The 13,530-nt window shown below is 43.4% G+C and overlaps 1 protein-coding gene across 6 annotated transcripts in view; it reads right to left on the bottom strand.

Annotated features, from left to right (window-relative positions):
- The window catches only part of Stim1 (stromal interaction molecule 1), a 214,119-nt gene extending 202,063 nt beyond the window's left edge, over positions 1-12,056 (bottom strand). For 3 of the 6 annotated variants that reach the window (XM_005323132.4, XM_040284869.2, XM_078046597.1), the window contains exon 1: positions 11,282-12,054. In XM_005323132.4, coding sequence (XP_005323189.1) covers positions 11,282-11,420 — 139 coding nt within the window. In that variant the 5' untranslated portion in view covers positions 11,421-12,054. Of the gene's footprint in view, positions 1-11,281 lie in introns of all 6 variants that reach the window. The other 3 variants (XM_013357672.4, XM_021725036.3, XM_040284868.2) reach the window with 2 other exon arrangements.
- Between the last annotated feature and the right edge of the window lie 1,474 nt (positions 12,057-13,530).

A 13,530-nucleotide genomic window follows, 5' to 3' on the forward strand; every position in this document is an offset into this window, starting at 1 on the left:
GGTTCCCTCCTTCATCCCACAGCCAAGCTAAGAAAAGCAGTTAAAGTTCATTCTGTTCATTTGGCTGCAAGTTTGACCTGAGGTAAACCCATATGAGCTGTGGAAACAAAGATAAGTAGCAGAACCCAAGGAAGCCTTACCAACAGATCTTATATTCTCTTTGACAGTTGCCCTACTCTGTTCCTACTGCAACCACTTGCTAAGGATAGCCATTCTTTTGGCAAACAAAAACTGCCAGATGGCTAAATGATTCTCCAATGCTATTGATAACTGTCACTGAGCACAGCTTCAGTAAATGATCACTAAGTAAAGATGAGTTAGCAGGTTAGGCAGGAAAATCATGCCCACAAGACTTCTCAGAAAACCTACCACAGTAGGGCATGGTGACATATGAGGCTGAGGCAAGTGATGATCACAAGTTCAAGGCCAGTCTCAGCAATTTAGAAAGACCCTAAGCAACTTAATGAGACCCTGTCTCAAAATAAAGAATAAAAAGAACTGGGGATGCAGCTCACTGGTAAAGCACCCCTGGGTTTAATCTCCAGAACCAAAAAACAAACAAAAAACCCACCACATAAATCTACCCAATGCCAGGGCACATTTTAAGCTTTTTACAGGAACTGATGTCAATTTATCTGGCATTCTCCCTCCTATCTATTCAACCTAAAATCCATTCAGTGTAATGCATTGATTTATTCAATAGATACCTACTGGACACAAGTTGTCTGATCAGCACTACAGATGTTGAGGATAGATACTATTGTTGCCAAACCAGACATGACTTTTATCCTCAAGAGAAAAGAAAATTTTGCAAAGAAAAAAGGCTTTAATATCTATACAACAACTCTTTTTTTGTTTTGTTTTTGTTTGTTTGCTTGTTTTTGTTTTTTTTTTTTTTTTTTGGTACAAGGGATTAAACCTGGTGGGGGGGGGGGTGCTTAACCTCCAAGCCACATCTCTTTTTTTTTTTTTTGAGATAGGGTCTCATTAAGTTGCTGAAGCTGGCTTTGAACTTGCAGTCCTCCTGCTTCAGCCTCCTGAGTCACTGGGATGACAGGTTTGCACCACTGCACCCAGCACATTAACTCTCTTTTAACTTCCTTTTTCAAGTGAGGAAGCTATAATGGGTTTTTTTGTTTGTTTCTTGGTTTTAGTACAGGGATTGAACCCAAAGCTATTCAACCACTGAGCCACATCCCCAGCCCTTTTTATTTTTTATTTTGAGACAGGGTCTCACTAAGTTGCTGAGGATCTCATCAAGTTGCTGAGGCTGGCCTTAAACTTGCAATCCTCCTGCCTCAGCCTCCCGAGCAGCTGGGATTACAGGCATGCACCACTGCACCTGGCATGAAACTAGAGTTTAAATGATACTGTCAACAAGGACTCAAGCAGCACCCAGTGCTCTTGATACTACATCAAGCTGCCTCTCACTATTAAGAGACATAAGCAAGGTGTGAAGTACATGCAGAGTATTGCAGATAGTAAGTGCCAGAGTTTGATTGGAGATGAGAGGTATCTCATAACTAGCATAAGTGACAGGAAAGACTTCATAGAGAACATAGAGAACTGAAAGATTAATAAGAATAAAAAAGGATGGGGGAGAATATTCTAAGAGGAAAGTAAATGGCATAAAAAGGCAAAAGGAAAGCAGTGTAAGTAATAGTGCTCTCTGCAGACAAGGACAAAGGGGAAAAAAAAAACTGGCTGTGCCAAGAATGCAGAGAGTGCAACAGAGATGAAGTGAGTGAAGTTGTCTAGGTTAGAACCAAATTGGGAAAGCAACCAACACCCATAGAGAGATTTTAGAACCTGCACTTTCTCTATTCCAAGCTCTCCATCAGAAAACAAATTTATAGTGCCCTTGGCTCACTTCAGATTTTTTCCCTGCATGGCTTCTCACACAAAATAAATCTGCCCAATGCTGATAAACATGACAGGGCCACAGCTATCCCTACTCAAATCTCTCCTGCCTAGCAAGTTGTGCCAACACAGGCAAGGCTTTGTCAAATTCTTAGTGCCCAGAATGCTTCCCTTTGGCACTTTCCAGACGGCCACAAGTAACCTCACAAGGCTTTAAATACATTTACCTGTCTATGGAGTCCTCAAATCCATAATGCAATCAGCTAAGCCAAACAATGAGACATGTTGCATAAAGTTCTGACCCACCTCCTTCAGGAACCCACTTTGCACATCCCAATAGATGTCTTATTCCACAAAACTGATACTACTAGAGAGCAGTACAGCATTCAGATGTTAGTCACCATATGTGTAATGGTTTGAATATAATGTGTCGGGCTGGGGATGTAGCTCAAGCAGTAGCGCACTCGCCTGGCATGCGTGCGGCCCAGGTTCGATCCTAAGCACCACATACAAACAAAGATGTTGTGTCTGCCGAGAACTGAAAAATAAATATTTAAAAAAAAAAGAATATAATGTGTCTCCCAAAGGCTCACATGTGAGACAATGCAAGAAGGTTTGGAGGAGAAATAACTGGGCTGTAGTCTTAACCTAATCTGATAGGATTAACTGGTAACTGGGGGCAAGTGAGGTGTGGCTGGAGGAAATGGTTCCTTGGGGACATGGCTTTGGGGTATAAATTTGTATCTGGCAAGTAGAGACCTCTCTCTCTCTCTCTCTCTCTCTCTCTCTCTCTCTCTCTCTCTCTCTCTGCTTTCTGATCACTACTGAGCTGCTTCTCTTGGCCATACTCTTCACCATGATGTTCTGCCTCACCTGGAGTCCCAAAGAATGGAGCCAGCCTTCTATGGACTAAGACATCTGAAACTATGAGCCCTCAAATAAACCTTTTCTCCTTTATAATTGTGCTGCTCGATCTTTTAGTAGCAACAGCGAAAAAGCTGACTAAAACAATATGCAACAGATATTATTGGAATATAAATGCTCTCTAGCTAGGTGGTTCCCTGAAAGCAGCACTTGACACTGACTTTGAATACTCCTATTTCTGTCTAGTCCAATTTCTGTAAACATAATACAATACTGTGAACTATTTTCTTGTTCTCCTCTTTACAGGTTGCAGACCCCTAACAATACCAGATGACTACATTAGGTTAGAGACTCCACAACAGGGTGGGAATAACAAATGAAAAACAGAGAAAATTAGATTCTAGCCTTGGCTTAGCAAAATCTTGGGCACGTTGTTCTTCTCATATTTAAAATGAGAAGTCCCTAAAATCCATTCCAGTTATGATATACCAGGATGTTAAGTCCTAGCACCTAATACCAATAGCCTAAAAAGAATATTTTTTCATCTGTCAATGTGTGAATCCCAATTCAATGCCATCTATAAATCTAACTCTCAGAAGCCATGCTGGAGTAGCAAAGGATCCAAGAGCAGTGGCTGTACAATAAGCTGCAAAATCAAAGGTACCCATCAAATTTTCAGGCCTTACATTAAGATCTTTGATTCATTTTGAATTTATTTTTGAACAGGGCAAGAAATAAATGTCCATGTTCAATTTTCTACATGTTAATATCCAATTGTCCCCGCACCATTTGTTGAAGGTAAGGATAATGTACCTAGAGCCTAGGATAAAGCTAACTTAGGACCAGGCCTCAGGAAAGCCCAAAAATCAGAGGAGTAGAAAAGATGGGCCCATGTCAAAGCAATGAAGTCGTGTAAACCAAAGGGTATGATACCAAAACGGAGTTCAAAAAGACTCTATAAACCAAGCATGATGGCTCATGTCTGCAATCCCAGTAGCTCAGGAGACTTAGGCAGGAAGATCCTAATTTTAAAGCCAGCCTCAACAACTTAGCAAGACCCTATCTCAAAATAAAAATTAAAAAGGACTGGGGACATGACTCAGTGATTAAGTGTCCTGGGTTCAAGCTCCAGGACAAAAAAAAAAAAAAACTCCATAAGACTCTAGGAAATAAGATTCAGAGATACAACTACCCTTAGAGACATGCTCCCTAAGTAAACACTCAGATTCTGACTGTTTCCCAGGCCCACAAAAGAAAAGATTGAGAAAACTACACTATCCCAACTGTACATCATTTTATAGTTTGTAATGCCCTTTCATAAAAGTCTCATTTTATCCTCACCACAAACTTTTTCATTAAGGTAATTCCCTTTCTACAAATGAAAAAATTAAGGCTGAGAGAGATAAGGTAACTTACCCTCCACTAGGTCCATAGCTAGTAAGGAAAGAGACTTAAACTCCAAAGCTACTCTAAATCCAGATAGTTATGCCTCATGACTGTGGCCAACTCAGACCCTTCAGCAAACCAAAGCCAATCATCCTATTTTATGTCTAGGCTTCTATCCAGCTACACACACAGCATAGGTCTTTGTGGAATTAAACAGTTTTATAGCTACTCTTAAATGCTTTCTCCTAGTGAATAGCAATTATAAAAGTCTGGCCTCTTTAAAATCTTTCACAAATTTCTTCTAAGTGAAGTGAACCTGTTGGTCTCAAACTGCTCTGGATTGGGTGTTTTTGCTTTGTTGTCATTGTTGTTGTTTGTTTTAACAAATACAGCAAGATTTCACTTATCAAGTGAATGAGAAATTCCAAGAATGAACTTTCTAAATATATCAAGCTTATTTCTTTCAATTTACCTAACACCTCCAAGGAAAATATTTTACAGCTTTTAATCATATGCCTAGTAAACTACAGCAGAACTAGACAATAAATCCAGTTCAATTCTAAAAATGTTATAGTATGCAAACTATGCCACATGTCAAACTTTGTGCTAGAAGTTTGAAGTAAAAAGTTAAACATCTGCTGTCCTAACCCTTTAGAAGTTTATGGAATAATAAGACTGACCTGACCTTCTCCCCTCTCCCCTCTCCCCTCTCCCCTCTCCCCTCTCCCCTCTTCCCTCTCCCCTCTCCCCTCTCCCCTCTCCCTCTCTCTCTCTCTATCCCCTTCTCTTCTGCAACTAGCCACTACTGTCCTGCTAATAAAATCTCGGACAGTTAAAAAAAAAAAGGCTGATCCACAAACAGATAACTTCAACAATATAGACTCTATCCCCCAGAGCAGCACAGCTTTCACCATACTATTCAAAAACCTTTGTCAACTCAGCTATGATCAGACTATAAAAGCTCTAAGTGCCTGATCAGCAAGGAAATTTCCCCTTTGGAACATGCCAACAATGTGTTTTGGTAAAAACAGCATGGGCTTAGTACATAGATCCCAAGAGTTCTGATTCTGCCATGTTTTAACCCTGTAACCTAGAACACAAATTTCTCAGCAACAAGTCTTCCATCTTTAAAATGGACAAAAATGATGCTAAATAAAAGATTGAAAAAAGATAAAAATACCTGAACTTGGATGAAACTTAGTACAAAGTGTCCTAGGTGAGAAGCAACATCTATAAAGGTTGAGGAAAGGCCCAGATTATGTATGTACTAAAACATAAGACAGTTTGAAAGAGAGAAAATAGAATCCATTCAAACAGGCTATCATTTTAGTTTTTCAACAAACTTTAATAGAAGTTAGGCTGAGCACAATAAAAACAGATAAAGTATAACACTTCCTTCCTTCCTCCACAAAGATCTTACATTTGTGAGGGAGTGTGTGTGTGTGTGTGTGTGTGTGTGTGTGTGTGTATCATTGCTATTCTCTAGGAGAAAGCATTTAAGAGTAGCTGTAAAACTGTTTAATTCCACAAAGACCTATGATGTGTGTGTAGCTGGATATATACACACACATACATTATACTTATGTATATATGTATATATGGGTGTGTGTGTGTGTGTATGTATATATATATATATATATATATATATATATATATATATATATATATAATTAGAAATGTATACAAAGTATCCTAGAAGAGATACAGAAACCTCGGGTGTTGTTATTGTTAAACTGTTTTGGGAACATGGATATTCAATACATTATTCTTTATATTCTTTTTACTTTGTTATATATCTTAATATTTCATAATTTGGTTATCAGTGTAAAAAAAAAAATCTCTACTATGGGCCCTGTTTGGTATCTTTTCTCTCCCTAAAAGCCTGGCAGCCAGAGTAGTTGAGTTTTCTGGAGAATCATTTCCCACGGAGGAAAATGTACCACAGAATGCCCTCAAAGCCCTCAGCAATGTTTCTCAAAAAGCAGCCCTGGAGGAAATAAAAGGGACTCTTGGGACTGGAACCCAAGTCCTGTGGAGACCTAGGCAACCACTCCCCTCAATAATAACTCATCCCTTTCTTGCCAAACACGTCTTATGACCTGTATCAAAACTGGGCTTTTTAAAGTGAAATAATCTGATTGCTACATTGTTGTTTTGGTTTTGGGCACTAGGGATTGATCCCAGTGTCTAAATCACTAAGCCACATCCCCAGACCATTTTTTTTTCCCTTACTTCATTTGCTGATTTTTTTTTTTTAATTTTTAGTTGTAGATGGACCCAATACCTTATTTATTTTTATGTGGTGCCAGAGATCAAACCCAGTGTCTCATGCATGCTAGACAAGTGCTTTACACTGAGCCATAACTCCAGCCCAGAACTTTTTATTCTGATATAGGATCTCCCTAAGTTGCTTAGGGCTCACTAAACTATTAAGGCTGGCCTCAAACGTGTGGGTCCCCGACTCACAAATCCTACTCTAGTTTTGTACCATAACTTAGCTGAAACTTCTAAAACTATTATTTAATGCATCTCTGGGTTCCACGTTCTTCACAAGTGGGTTGAACTAACTGATTTTTCCATCTCTTGTGAATTAGGCAGCCACTTTTCTACTCCCCAAGATCTGAAAAAAATTATGGGGGAAACTGTAAAATCTCCCCCAGCTCTCCCAGGCAGGCTAGTCACTTGCTCCTCTGGGCTTCTAACAGCCATGTATGTGTATGCATATATATGTGTGTGTATAGATATATTTATACCTACATATAACGTATACATAACACGTGTGTCTATACACACACACACACACACACACACACACACAAATACTTCCATTAAGCATTTATGAATAAGTTGTTTTTTTATTGTTGTCGTTGTTGTTGGTGGTGGTTTTTGTTGTTGTTTATTTTGGGTTTTCTTTTGTTTGGTTTTCTTCACTTTGCTTTGGTACCAGGGATTGAATCCAGGGATACTTTACCACTGAGCCACATACCCAGCCATTTTTATTTTATAATTTGAGACAGGATCTCACTAAATTGCTGAGGCTGGCTTTGAATTTGCAATCCTCCTGCCTCTGCCTCCCAAATTACTGGGATTACAGACTTGTACCACCATGCCTGGATATCACAAAGCTTTGAGAGATGTAAAGCTTAGTGGCTGAGGTAGAGGTAAGGTGAAGAACTACCTGGAGTCTAACTCTGGTTCTTTTTACTATCTGTATAACCTTGGGCAAGTTATTAACCTATGATTTAATTTCCTCACCTACAAAATAAGGATAATAATATCTATTCCACAGGATGGTTGTAGGAATTAAGCAAAATAAAATGTTTATAATTGTGTTTGCCACATAGATAATAATAATATTATTATTGTTATTATTATTAATGTTACTGTATTAACTTTCCTATTAGACACTGGGTTTCAGTTTTAACTAAATCTCTGTTCCTTTCTCATTCCCCTGAGCACCCTGTTTATGTTTTCTTCTGTGTCGCTTACCACAATAATATATTTATTTTTGTGTTTATTTTCCATCTCCCCAACAAGACTAACTTCCACAAAGTAGGGAAGATGACTGTATTGTTCACTCTTAAATCCCCATAGAAAACATACACAGTGGGCTGGGGATGTGGCTCAAGCGGTAGCGCGCTCGCCTTGCATGCGTGTGGCCCGGGTTCGATCCTCAGCACCACATACCAACAAAGATGTTGTGTCCGCCGAGAACTAAGAAATAAATATTAAAAAAATTCTCTCTCTCTCCTCTCTCATTCTCTAAAAAAAAAAAAAAAAAAAGAAAACATACACAGTAACTGGTCCTGGACAGGCACTCAAATACCTGTTGAATAAACAGCACATGAGCTGGCATTGTTCAGTGTTTGCTGAATCAATTAACCTAGCTAAAGGTGATTGTCAAAGCTGAGGCCTGGAAGCAGATGATGTCCTGGCTGCCTCAGGATTAGTGTGTCCCTCTACCCAACCCCCAGTATTATCTTCAGCCAAGCCCCACCCACCTGGTCTTGGCCTCAGCCCAGTTCCGGGAGCCACCCTCAGCTAAAATTAGCATAGCTACCAAGATGGCCAGGCCATTTATAGCCTTGGAGGCAGCAGCAACTAGCTGGGTGGGCAGGCAGGGCTCTGGTCTGCCACACTATTAGGGATTGATTGAGAAGCCAACCACCACTCTTTATATTGTTTAAGATGCCTATCCTCCAAGGCCCTATTTTAGCTATATATAACCAAATCACAATTCTTGATTAGAGACCCTCAATACTTCCAACATTGGCAGCCCCAACTACAGACTACCTTGTACATACTCTACAGAAAACATTTTTGAGTTTCTGAAGCCTAAGCAAAGTTCCATTATCCATCAGGCCAACTTCAGAAATGCAGGCCCCCCAGCCAGGCACAGACCTTTACTGAGAAAGTAACTTAACACAGCTGGGCATGAAGCTATTAAAAAGTCAGAAAGTGTCAGAAAAGACCTCTACACTGCTCATTAAGAAAGCCTCATATCAGAGCATCTGCCTTCACTGCAGGTCAGGCATTTAATAATACTTAGTGTGTGTATTGGAAAGACAAAGCATTTTTAACTAAATCCTTCTTAGAATCAAATCTTACACCTAACTAAGAGACAGGTACTTTTATCCAAAACTGAATTTTCTGAGTACCTGCAACACACTCTCCAAAGATCTAAGCTATGAAGTCACCAGGGCCTGCCTAATTGCCAAAGAACAAGTCCCACCTAGCACTTCTTAATCAGGACAGGACCTGAGAAGATGGAAAAAGTCCAGTACTTAAGCATCAGAAGACTGCCTACAACACCAAGCACAGGACCCAGTTTCTTCACCCATGCAAATAAGGATGTATTATCCTACCCTTGATTCCAAAAGGGATACTATGAGACTTTATAGGAAAAATAACTGTGTAACTATAAAATACAAACTGAAGAGAACACAAATTTACTAGGAATGTTGAATCTGACTTAGAAAAGTGGTAGCTTTAAGAGCAAGTAAAACTCCTGGGGTTGGGGTTGTGGCTCAGTGGTAGAGCGCTTGCTTAGCACATGTGAGTCACTGGGTTAGATTCTCAGCACCACATACAAATAAATAAAATAAAGGTATGAATAAAATAAAGGTCCATCAACAAACTTTAAATAAATAAATAAATAAATAGATAGATAGATAGATAGATAGATAGATAGATAGATAAATACTCCACCTGTGTTGTGAGGATACACAGGGGTTGGAAAGGTTCCTAGTTGCAAGAAAATTTCTCCCCAAACCCTTTTGCAGAACCCAATCTATGAACCACCTCTTCTCTGTCTGAGTCAGAGACAAAGTCCCAGAAAGACCTAATGGGACAACCTACCAGAAAAATGGGACATCCAGGTTCCCACAAACCAGTCATTCACAGCGCCTAGGAAGTCTCTCTGAGACATTCCTCCCTAGAATTCATTACTATTGTGGCAAGAGAAACCAATTTCTGAACTGAGAAAGAAAAGGACAAAATCAATAAGAAAAGACCAAAAATGAGGACTCAGTATAAGCCTCTTTAATATGTTATACGGAGGGCTGGCTCCATAAGTTTAAGTCATGGAATGATCCTGAGGGATGCTGGAATGCTTCTTACCTTGGGGTAGGAGAGGAGATTCTTGAGAGCTAGCTAATGCCTAAAACTCAAAACATTCCTTTTAGGGGCTGGGGGGCTGGGAATGTAGATCAGTGGTACAGTAGTTGCCTGGCATGCATGAGGCCCTGGGTTTGATCCCCTACCCCACCAAAAAAAAAAAAAAAAAAAATGAATCTAAAAAATAGAATCCTCTCAAAAATATTCATTTCATGGTTAGAGTTTCATATATTGAAGTGGGAAAAATGGGACATATTAATTATAAACAGGGATATCATTGGGAACAGCAGAGGTGTTCCTCAGATGTCTTTCATAGCACAGTAAAAACCAAGCTTAGGGCTAGGCTTCAGGAGTCAAGGAAATTTCCTATAGAGAGACAGAATTAATTTGAAAGAAGAACCTACCCCCTATCTTTAAAAAGTAACAGCTAAGAGGGCCATGCTTGCTTGCATACAAGACAACACAGGCCTTATTGAGAAATCAGCCCTTGGGGAATCTGGAATCACAGAGCCCAGTCAAGTAACTTAAGGGTGGGGTGGGGGTGCCCAAGAAAAGGCCTACCACTAATGCCAGGTTCTGGATCCATCCATGAAAGTTTCCGACCACTGTATTTCTTTTCCTACTTGCATCAGCAGGTACTGAGCCGCCATCCCTTCACTTGAGTTTGCTAGCCTCAAAATAATTCAGTATAACAACCCCCTGAGGGGGACCCTGCCTTCAGGTCACAGATCAGAGCGACTAGGCAAGAGAAATGAGAAAAGGCAACCAATCTTCAAAGTTTTATGTAAAATAAGTTGATTTAAAAAGTGTTCCTTTCTATTGCAAGAGTATACCAGGACTCCTGCTATGTGACAAGTTCAACAAGTGCACAGGAAAAATCAGGACAGATAAAAAATAACATGGAATATCTATACTCATCAGTCAGAAGAAACAAAGTAAGTTAACAAGTAATATTAATATTACAAATAATATTATGCTAATGTCCAAATAAAGGCCATTTTACTCCTTAGTGGTAAATAAGATCCCATCTAAGGATTTGCCTTGATATGTCAATTGGGCCCAGCTAAGAAACAGATTACTTAAAGGAAGGGAGGGACTAGGGTTCCCATGGTGGTTGGAACAGAAAGACAAACCTGAACACCAGGCTACCAACAACAAGCTGGCCCAGCCTTGATTTTCCCTGCTCATCCTGAGTGGTCTCAACCCCCCTCTACTATCAAGTGCTGAAACTGGCTAAAAGCAGCTCAGTAAGTCATCCTTCCACACAAGTAATCTTAAGATGGAGCCTGATCTGAAAGGTCAAAGTGCCCCAAAGTCTTTTTCTCCTTGCAACAAAAGACATCCTGAGGAGGGATGAGGAAAGTTATTCAGGGAGATAGTAACATTAGCCATGACCCCTTAACAGAAAGAACTTCTTGGACGACAGAAACTAGACAATTATGTGTGGATCCTCCACCAACCTCACATGTACAAACCTACATTGACTTACCCACTTTGGGCTACTCAGTTCTAAGTTAAAGCCCACAGCACAGTCCAGCCCGCAGCAAGGCCTTACCTGCTGCAGTGGACTCCTCAGAAGTGGCCCCTGAGCCGGTTCCTGTGGCCTTCTCGCTATGACTATGACTGAGGCTCTGGCCCTGATGCAGGAGAAGCCCCCAGAGGAGCCACAGGGCAAGACGAGCGCAAACATCCATGACTCTAGGTCTCAATCCACATGCGCCTTAAGTGAACACCTTGCAATCCCAGAAGCGAAGCCCAGAGTCCGGGAGTGCAGCCGACGGTCCCCAGGCAAGATGCCCTCCCAGCGCCGCAGCTGTCCAGCCACCTGCGGGCCTGCCTCCTCCGACAGTCAAAGGTCAAGTGCTCCAAGTTTGGGCGCGGGAGGAGGACCGGGCCTCTGGTCCAACAGTGGGTCCGCCGGAGCTGCAGCGGCCTGAGCTCGGGCGGCTTCCGGAGAGTTTGGGAAGGGTGGCTGCGGGGCTGCCGTCAGCTCCGCAGCCTGCTACACCCTTGAGAAAGGGGGCGGGCAGGATCTCCCGCGGGTACCGAGGTGGGGGAGGGAAAGAAGAGAACGGGGACACCTGACCTCGCCCCGCGAAGGAGCGGCAAGCAGAAGCTCGGGGAGGGCGTGCGACTCGCAGGCCCCAGCGGGTAGCGGCGTCTCCGGGATCCAAAGCCTCCTAGGCCGAGGTCAGCGCCTCCGCCCAGTCCGGTGCCCAGGCAGCCGGCAGTGCCCGGGTCTAGCAGGCATACGCACACCAGCCAGGCCCGGGACAGCGGCTTCTCAGCCGGCGGGCGGCACGGGGCGGGCCCGGGGCGGGCGGGGGCGTGCTCTCCCGCAAGCCCGCCCCGCGCCGCCCGGCCCCCAGCGAAGCCCGGGCCCGCCCCAGTGCCACAGCTTATCCCGGAATAACCTGTTGGAAAAGGCTTCCCGGATCCCCCAGTCCCCGATGGGGTCTCCCGACCCCCCAGCCTATGCTGGTCTCCTCCAGGACCCCGGTCCCAAACCAAAGGTCAGGACCCTGCCTCCCTAGTTCCTCCGGATAGTCTCCCGCGCTAACCGCCCGCCCGCGGGCTGGCCCCTGACACGCAGTTGCTCAGGTAACCCAGGCCTGCGGCGGCGGCGGCAGCGGCGGCAGTAGCTGCCCTGCCCTGATCTCCAGGCCGCGGTGCTGCTCCACTCGCCTCAGCTCTAGAGCCAGGCTGACAGAAGTCCCGACACAACGACAGCACCCATGGAGCCGCCTGAGGCGACAAAAAGACCGTCTGGGTTTGGCCGGGGGGGCGCGCTACCAGCCCCCCACTCTCAACCGGCCTTTCAGACTCCGCCCTCCCGCCGCTCCTCACAACCAATCAGCTTCCGCCTCTCTGCGACTTGGGAACCCGCGCGCTCCGTCTCCCGTGCGCAGCGGCCCCTGGTGAGCAAATCTAGGTAGTGAAGGCAGGACAAGCTCCTGGGAGGCCCTGCCCCTTTGCAGAGGGTTAGAGAGTGAAGGGAGGACCCGCCTCCATTAGGGCCAGTGAGCATTTATTTTCAGAGGAAATTATGACGAAAGCAAAGTGAAATATCCAGACCCTGTATGTAAAATCCGCCTACACATATATTGAGTCTGAGCTAAAAGCGTTCTGAACACACCCTAACTAACCCTCCAAGTTAAGTTGGATGCCCTCGCTTTCCTACCTGCCTCGTTTTCCTACCTGCCTCTCAAGCCCCCCACCCCTTGAGGTTTTTGCGGGTGTGGCCTGTGGCTGGTTCCTCCCTGCCTCTCGCTCTCCCAGCTCTCAAAGTCAGTTGAAAGCAAGTGGCAGCGACTTGAGAACCAGTGCCCCAAAGAGAGCCTCATCTGGGCCTCCTTCAACAAAGCCTGCACTTCCTGTTCTTTTCTCAAGCACACTATCAGCAGATCTTTACTGAAATCTCCTCTGTGCCCTACCCTGTCCTTGGCACCCAAGGCAGAGAAGGGTTTAGACCCAGTCTCTTCTCTGACTGACAGTGCTAAACTACTCCTGTTTTGAGCAAGCCCTTTGAAGACCAGGACACGGATTTGCCCAACAGCTGCCTGGCTTAAGAGTTAGGCTGTTGATATAAAAATACATGTCTAACGTCATCTATTACTATGCTCCCCACTCTCTTAAGCTCCCATCACACTGAGTTGTTTTGTTGATGTTTCTGTTTGTTTGTTTGTTTCAGTGCTGGGGATCAAATGGTCTTGAGCATGCTAGGCAAGCACTGTACCACTGAACTACATACCCCCAGCCCATGTCCTTCTTTAAGTTTCCCAAACAAAGCCACCTCACAGCCTG

This window comes from Ictidomys tridecemlineatus, chromosome 4 (assembly GCF_052094955.1).
Source record: "Ictidomys tridecemlineatus isolate mIctTri1 chromosome 4, mIctTri1.hap1, whole genome shotgun sequence".
In the NCBI taxonomy this organism is placed as follows: domain Eukaryota; kingdom Metazoa; phylum Chordata; class Mammalia; order Rodentia; family Sciuridae; genus Ictidomys; species Ictidomys tridecemlineatus.